Genomic DNA, 9021 nt, shown 5'->3' with positions numbered 1-9021 from the left:
GCTTGCATTAGGGCCTAATTTCCAGCTAAATTAAAATTCAAACCCAGGCATTTTGAATGCCCAGGGGGCACGAAAGCAGCACCCATTAACTTTTGCACCTTGTATAATATATCCCAGTCAAGATTTGTTTTTCAAAATTTCGTAGTAAAATAAAAGTGCTCTTTGAGGAAAATCTATGCAATTAAACAGCAGATGCTTAACCCCTGAAAAATAGAGGCTTATAAGAGAAGTGCTGATGGACCTTTAACCATAGCGTCATTAGCAGCAGGTGCTGCTAGACTTAGAAGTTTTCTAAATAGTTTTAATGTAAACAGTATTCTTAAGCTCTAAGTGTAGCATAATGGTTGGGATTTGCTCTTTAATTCTTTTTACTAGAAAGATACAGCTCATTTAAAATAGCTGGTAGATACAGAAAGCATAAATATACAGTAAGTTTAGACACTGATTGTACTAAATGCAACAATACAAAGAAGCAAACAGGAACACAAATGGTAACACAATAAAACTGTATTACATTTGTGCTTCAAATATTACAATACATTATATACAGTAGTCCAAAATAAACATCTCATGCCAAATGACACAAAAAGAAACAAAAAAAAAACCAAACAAACCAAAAACCCCAATAGCAAGCAAAAAAGAATCCAGCGGTATGTACAGTACCTTTGTAATTAACATTCAACTCTGAGCTGGAGCAATTTTCACTACATACAGATGCAGTCCGCCTTTTATTTCACGCAACCATCCTGTCTCCCTATATCTACGCTATTCAGTAGGTTCCTGTGTCATTTCTTATATACATGTTGAGCAAAAAAGATAAAAGAACATAGTGCTTTGTATTCTTAATGATGTGGCATCGGATCAGCGAACCTGGGGCGCATAACCTTCTTTCATTAAACCCTCCTCATAGTCTGTCTGGCACAGGATCATGTTGTTCTTCAGGAAAAATTTGTCTCCAACGCAAAATCTGAAATTATAAAAATAAGGGGAAAAAAAAAAAGGAGTTTTTAGAGTGCAATGCGGTATGATCTTACACTTAAGAACTGTAGCACAAGTATATTCACAATTTTGTTGTAGCAGCCACACAGCTCACACCTCTGCAGTCTGTTGCAGCACAATACACGCGGAGCAGAGGAGCTGCTCCCGTCTCAGAATTAATTCCCTGCTTTCAGTAAAATCCAGTGCACGCAACTGCTTTTGCTCTACAAGCCAAAGACTTCATTCAGAGCCCACTGATGACTGTGGGAGTCTTGGATCGGGTCACTAGCACAGAGATAAAACAGAATAAATATCCAAGCCTACTGAGCGGAGCAAAAAGTAAATTTAGTGCTTTCACACAAATCAGAAGGAAAACAAAGTAGAATGCTCGTCAGAGATACATGATGTTTATGGTGCACAAACACATTTATAAGATCATCATGCCATATTCCAGCTGAATATTTTACAAGGACCGATTTAATCCAGTGGTTCTGAGAATCAAAATATTTTTATCTACTATACACACAACTTTACATATACGGCAGTGCACGTCTAGAGACACACAGGCAGGCGTGCAGAGAAAACAGTTTTTTCCTGGAGGAACAGGTTACAAATTTAGTTACTCAGCTAAGTACTTTCTCTCCGATGATATCAGTACACATACCTTGTTCTCCTATTATGTGCTGCAGAACGATCTGATTGCTGCAAAACGCTACCGAGCTATTTCACTTGATTTTCTCTGATGCGTTAGGAAAACCATCTGAAGTAGTTTTCACTCCTGACTGTCTGGCTGCAAACTTAAGCCGCATATCCCCGCTATTGCAGCGTGCATGCGTACACATAAACAGCCTCATGCCGGACACTTCCTCCCCCCAGCTTTTCCTTTGGACAAATCCAAGGATCTTTAAGGCATTTGGGAGAAAAAGGGAAAAGGGCCCGAGACAGAGAAAAACAGCTTCCCTAGTGATTGCTTTGGCAGGGTTACATTTCTTTGTTTACAGTGAACTCTCCAGCTATAAAATGTACTGGGAGGCACTGCTCACATTATTCCAATTAAAACGAAAGAAAGTAACCTAAATGAACCCCCTAACACTGATGTGAATAAATGAAACCAGTTTCTACCAGCTAATTATGGCTCTCACTGCACAAAGCATTGTTTAATGTGTAACGGATTATAATGTCCTGGGTTTTTTTTTGTATAATTTCCAAATGGTGACATCTTGGCCACGATTAGGGTCAGATATAAATGCTTGTGGTGTTTACGGTAGATTTAACAACAGGGCAGCTATGGGAATAGCTGTATATGTATTTAATTGTAACAATTTAACCTTCAAATAGCAGCGTCTGCTGCAGTTGACCCAGTAAAGCTACGCAAATTGCACAAGCTGACCTGGGCGACCTCTGATAGTGGTCCCTCTTTATCAGATAGTCAATTCCTAATGATGCTCAAGCAGAAATCTTGGCGAATTGTCACAGATGAAATTGTGTATTGAAAGCAGTCCTTTAATGTTTTGTGAAGTTGGAGATTTAAATGAGTAGCAGTTGGACTGATTTACATTTGTGAAGATTGGAATGCTAGACAAACAGCGAGCCCATTTATTTTCCAACTGGGTAGCTTTGGAAATTTATCCTTATGCTAGCTAAATAGATAGAGGGAAAATAGTGTAATAAAAAAGTGGATTGAAAAGAATTAGCTTTGCTCTTAAAGGAAAATTGGTTTGTTTATTTGTGGACTTTTTCTTTTATTTTTTTCTGCAGGATTAATGCCTGCTGCTGATGATGATTGAAAATAGAGATTATGGAATGATCCTGAAATCTTTAAGTTATTTCTGGTCAAGACTGCTTTATAGGATTTGCAGGTTCCTCCTCCCACTCCTGCCCCAGTCCTGGCATATTAGGCTGCTAATGACCCAAAAGCACACTACGTAAATGTGTTGAAATGAGGAATTCTTGAAAAAACAAGTTATTTGGGGCTTTCTCTAGCTCCCCTCTTTTGCATCTGCACTCATCAACTGCAATACTGACTGAAATAGGTGTGTTTTTGCCAGATTAGGTACAGGAGTCTTAGCTTGTGCTAGTACACGAAAGTGCTTTTCCTGAAAATAAAAATCTTTCTTAGTTTCTACTAAATGAATACACTGATTGATAGGGGCTGAATCAAGAGGAATTAGCCACTGCCACAGGTCAGTCTCTCCGTTAGAGCTACGGAGGGGCACTGAACCTGTGACACGCGGCCAGCAGTGCCGCCGCGTGTGACGGTGGCTGCACAGCGAGCTGCCTGTCCCTGTGGTCGGGAAGGAGCAGCTCGCCCAGCAAAAAGCACAAACTCAGAACTCTGAATGCTACTTGCTACGTATTCCTTTATGACCCAAGGTGGTATAGAACTTAGCATGATAATTTCTATAAATTGCAAAGGCAAAACGCAGTGGTAAAGTGCAATGCAAAGCCCTGGTTGAAGGGTTTTGTTCCGCAGGCGTCAGAGGAGTGCCGCGGTTTGAGTTAAACCACACCACCTGCAGCAGGGAGTCGGGATGCCCTTTCCAGTAGAAACTGCCAACGTGTTTTGCTTTGGCTATGTTAATATGTCGCGCCAGAAAAGCTCTACCTATGTCTATGTGACGTTTGACAGCTCTATGCACGAGCGGCTGTAAACACGCACAGTCCCACACATCATTTACCTTCCGACCGTCGAGCCGTGTGGTGGTGGTACAGGCTGCCGGCCGCCTGTCTAGACACGCTCGCCTGTGCGATAACCTGTCGGGGGGCCCGTCTGCCTGCACGGCGAGACACCCGCCTTGCTCGTCTGCGGCTACGGCTGCACGCCGGGGAGGGGGCTGATCATCTGTGTCTTGGGGGAAACCTGTTACTTGCGTGCCGCTTGCGGTTCAAATTCTGTTTCCACATTGCGGAAAAGTGGCAAAGGCTGGAGGCGAGGCTCGAGCTGCCCCTGAGTATTAAACGTGTGAATTATGCGGTCATTAGGTGACAAAGTAGCAAGCACCGGGTGACAAAAGATGCTAAACGCGGCACACTGGCTACCCGGCACCATGGGAGAGGGCAGCCGGATGGACGAAGCGCGACAAACTCTGCCTATGATACGGTGCCATGGACTTGGCCCTTTCTACGGTCAAAATGTTAAAATCTGCAACTTCTTCAGTTTGGTTTTGCACACTTGAAGATCGGCTGAACCTGAAGCAGATTCAACAGAAATTCAAGGTTCACCTCCCAAGCCCTGCAAGGGTGTTTTCCAGGGGATTTACACAGGGTGTAAATCAGGACACAACTGGGCACTTATATCAAACGGAATCAAGGAGGACAGTGAGATGAATATTGATCTTTGGTGAAAAGGCAAAGCTTTCCCACATTCAAATGGCAGTTGGGTTAGGGGCAAGAGTTGGTAATGAGGCAAGGCTATTACTTTTCTAGCAGACAGATGGTAGTCTTCAGCCTTTTCTTCCCTAAAACCTGCACCCAGTTTAATTTATTTAATAGGCATGCAAAATGAGCAGGAAAAAAATATACAATAGGCTGCATTAACATGCCAGATTGGACTTACTACCATAAAGTCATAGTACTATTTTTGACATGACTGTGACATTAGTAGAATGGCCGTTATAATTAACCTATATCCCAGAACTCCTGTCATGTTTTAAAATGGCAAAAGGAAGGCCATTTATATACAAAATGACCTCTGTTATCATCTTGTTTGGAAGGGGAAGGTGTGCCTAGCCTAATCACGTGTAATATAAAACTTCCATTTTAAGAAATAGCTACTTTTTTTTTGTTCAGTGCAGAGATTTAAGGAGATCTTTCTGCTGTCTGTCACTTCTGACATACGGGACGCATGTTGAAGTACTGAAGACTTCCTTAGAAACTGAGAGAAATACTGCTGTGAACAAAGATTGCTGTGTGTGAAGTGCCTCCTTTGGTAATGTCAGAGCTTTGTTGTTACAGAAAGGCACAAACAAAATATGGATGCACTTAATTGATTTCTTTTAGTATAAAGAAAGCACAGACTTACCCCATCCCCACCCTTCCTCTCCATCATGTATGTAACTTGTTCTCTGCTTTTCTCCCTTTCCTCTCCTTTTTTTTTTCCTTTTTTTTTCAGTTGAGTTTCCAGTCTAACTCAAATTATGCTAATCTACATGCATTACTGAGAGAACAAAGCCACTCTTTTACTTCACAGTTCATCTGTCCACACCTGTATTTTACTAATTTCAGGGTTCTGCCAAAAGGTCCATTTATTATAAAAGGCTGGAAAGTCTAAGCTGTGACTAGACTTCTACATTTTCATCAGTAAGATTAATTAAATATACAGAATCCTAGGTAAATGGTAAGCCAGCTCAGCTTAAGACGAAAATCTCAACTTGGTGAGCTTTTCAATTATCATTTTTACAAAAGCCGATATGGAAAATATATTTATTTTTTATTCGAAATTTAGAGGTGATCAGTGAAAGTAAAAGTCTTAAAAAATATAAAAGGAACATAGACACAAACATCTAACGCTAGTGTTTGAAATCAGCATGTCCCTCACATTGCATTCCACCGAATCCCCTGCTTGATTGATAGCGAACAAAGCCGGCAGTGTGCGGGCGCGCTGCAGTTTGCATAAGACGTAAGTGTTTGTCGCTACATGAGGACAGTGATTTGAATGACCGTGTAACAGCTCTCAATCTAGTGCCCAGTCAAATACAGCCTGTTGCCAAGACAGAAACAGAGGCCAGAAGAATTGATTTAAACACCCCTCAGTGACAGCAGATGGGGGTTTTAAACCACACCTCAAGTTGACTTCAGGATATAGACAGGAATTATGGCAGAAGTATGGAACAAGCTGCTAAAATAGCCGACAGAGAGCGAAAGGAAGGACACAGAAACTTGGGAAAGTGGGAAAGCCGAAGGCAGACTGAGATCATCACTGTAGTCAAAAGTGTCAAGCAAAGATGCAGCTGAGCCTACTTACAAGATTTTCCACTCCATTTTGCTAGTCACACACATGCAACCTGACAAAGTGTGAAAGGCAATGTCTGTTTACAAGTTTATCTTTCCAGTGGTTTCCAATTTTTCCTTTAAATTTTCTATGGAAGTCAAGCTACATTGAGGGAACTGCCAAAGTGAGGTGAAGTGCTTCTGAGAAGTTTAATAGTGAGCGGAAAGGGGAGCATTCAGACCATTAAGATGACTGTCACTAAGCTCTGCGGGCATTCAGGAGATGGAAAAACTCTTCAAATTAAGGGGAAACTGTGCAGCGACATGAAAGGCAAGGAGAAGCTCAAATCTTTAAACTAGGAGTAGAGCTTAATATTCACAAAATCCCCACAGTTTTACACACTGGTAGCAAGAACAAAAGGAAAGTATATGGCAAAAACTGTCTGCATGGAGCAGTAGTTAGATTCTAGAGCTGAATAGCTTTATAAAGAGAAAATAGGACACAGTGCTCATTTGACACCCGGGGACTAGACCGAGCGGCTCAAGAGATCCCTTCCAGACCTCTCTTTCTAGCATACAACATGAAAGACAAGAGAGGCAACCACGTTTTGTTCTAACTTTGAAAATCTATCCTTCTGGTGGTCAATAAAAAGGGATAGATGCATTAAATGTTAGTTCAAAGAGGGACTTTACGGCCTGAACAAAAGTCCCCTGAATTCAAGGTGGTCTAACTACCATCCACACAGAATCTTGATGCAGGTGTTGAGCAGTACCTACTCAAAAACAATAAAGCAAAGAGCAATTGTGCATAAAAGCAGAAAAATCATTAATTGTTTCATGAAAAGCACAGGCAATGGACAGGCTCCTCTCTCAACAGGCCCGGATCAACTGTTTAAAGGGCAAAAATATGAGGGTCATATGACAGTAAGCATAAAGATCTGGCTGCCCCAAGGATCCATGGGATGTGAGTTAACGTAATTATTGGCAAGCTGGGAAGGCAGCAGGCACCAGAAGCAGTTCCAAACAAGCAGGCACAGAGTGGCAGGAGAAATCCACTGTTGGACAGTGCAAAGTAATGCAAACTGAAGAAACAATTTAGCATCCTCGTAAATGCTGCATATCTCCCGTTAGGAAAAATCTAAACAGTAGACAACTATTGTATGCTTTACCAACGCAACCCAAATATGTTGCACTTGTCCCAGTGGAAAGAATGCCACAAAGAATTTAAAATTTAATTGGGGAAAAGAGAGTGAGGAGCCTAAACCGAAGGCTAAGGAATGACACGGCTAAAAATTATTAAATATTCCTGGAATGCTGCACTTTAGAAGCACCTAACAGATTTTTTCTGGTGGGAGTCAGCGGCCTCAGGGCAAAATACAATATATATTAGCTGCAAAGTGAAACTGTAAATTAGTTCACACTTGTCATGGCAAAACAGGAATATTAAAAATGATCGCAACAGCTTAGTTATTTGGGGAAGAGAAAAAAAAGTTCATTTCCTCAAATCCAAGAGCACTAACTATGATGAAAATCTTTTGTACTAAGGGTAACAAACATTGTCTGCTTTGCTTGACTGATGAAGATTAGCTGACTTCTTACATTAAAGAAGTTTGTCTTGTATGGGCTGAAGTGACAAGACAATAACTAAGTGCTAATTGTGCATAACCAACACTAAAGATATGCAGCCCCATTATGCCATGTAATAAATGAAGTGAACAACAGAAATATATTAGGCGCTTTAATAATGAGACTAGAAGAGTGGTTTGCAGAAATAGGGATGTGAAGGGTTTAAGAAACAAGATCTTGGAGTGTGTGTGGCTCTTACTTGAGTGGTCTCTCCTAGGTGGCTCTGCCTGCCGTACTCGGCGTAGGGCTTTTGAGCTCCGTCACTAGACAAAATTGGTATAGGACCTTAAATAACATTAGAACCTATAATTACTTTGCATCATCACATACTTTAAGCAGTGGTTATTACTTGCCTGGTATTTTAATTTCCCATGCAACATAATGAAAAAGGTCAGTTTGGCTTTTTTTTTTTTAAAGAGTGTAATTGTAGTGTGCTATACTTATTAGCAGCTGTACATTTTACGGTTCTTTAGGGATGTTTGATTTTTAAACGACTGCAGTGCTACAAAATAATATGCTATAGGACAATGCGAGTTAGCAAAGTTTATTTGGAGCTCCATCTAACTTCAATGTGGTAGACTATTAGCTTACAAAATTTTTGTTACTTCCCTAGAAATGTACATCTCATCACGGGTTTCTTCCCACCCGAAAATGAAAAAAAAAAAAAAAAGAACTCTATAAACTCTATAAAACTCTATAAAATGTAATAATTGAGGTTAATAAAAGGTACATTAAGGAGTGGAAATAGTTGGTTCTTTCATTTCCTACCTCGCAGAAGTCAAAGGCAAAGCTGCCAGTGGCTCTCACAGATTGTATTCTAAAAATGGAAATGGAGCTTTCAGTGAAAACTCTGACAGGATTTGGCCAGCCACTCTCAAAATGTGGTTACTGCATGTTAGGCTGTTTCTGCCTCTCAAAAAATTAAGTTGTTACAATGTTATTTTTGGCCTTTGTTCTACAGCTGTAGAACATACATATGGGCGACTCTTCACAACAAAATGTCAGGTTTGGCCCCTTGGAATGTTTATAACCTGCAGTTAGAATTTGGGGAAAAATAAATAGGGCACACGAAGGCCAGTGCTGCTACAGACAGCATGGTGGGAAGGAACATCTTTTAAATTTAAGTGATTACAACTGTCAACAGCAAGAAACAACATGTATTTTAGTATAAATTTATGGATAAAACCAAAGAATTTAAATAAAACTAATGTAATAGTGACAAATGGTATGTACGGCTGTGCTCTTCTGCAGCAAAGGATCTCAGAGTACTTTATAAATATTAATTAATTAAACTTGACAGACAGCCTTGTGAAGGACAGAAAGTAACATTATTCTTTTTTATTGATGAGGGATTTGAGGCACAAAAAGTTTTAAGTGTTTTGGCCAAGGTCATAAAGGATGTTCTGTCTCAGTCCCAGGAAAGGGATCCAGGTCTCAGTCTCAGGCTTCCTCTGCTAGGTAACTCTTTCCTCCTCTGTTCCTCTTTCC

At 40.5% G+C, this 9021-nt stretch overlaps 1 protein-coding gene across 6 annotated transcripts in view; it reads right to left on the bottom strand.

The window, feature by feature from the left end:
• Positions 1–331: 331 nt before the first annotated feature.
• The window catches only part of LMO3 (LIM domain only 3), a 58532-nt gene continuing 49842 nt past the window's right edge, over positions 332–9021 (bottom strand). For all 6 annotated transcript variants that reach the window (XM_010225839.2, XM_010225834.2, XM_010225837.2 and 3 more), the window contains one exon: positions 332–967. In XM_010225839.2, the coding sequence (XP_010224141.1) occupies positions 862–967 (106 nt within the window). In that variant the 3' untranslated portion in view covers positions 332–861. The remainder of the gene's footprint in view (positions 968–9021) is intronic.

Source organism: Tinamus guttatus, unplaced genomic scaffold, assembly GCF_059628265.1.
Source record: "Tinamus guttatus ecotype Peru unplaced genomic scaffold, ASM5962826v1 Tinamus_guttatus_pri_ptg000308l, whole genome shotgun sequence".
In the NCBI taxonomy this organism is placed as follows: domain Eukaryota; kingdom Metazoa; phylum Chordata; class Aves; order Tinamiformes; family Tinamidae; genus Tinamus; species Tinamus guttatus.
The sequence above is the reverse complement of the archived record's forward strand: the minus strand, read 5'-3'. Positions and strand labels throughout refer to the sequence as shown.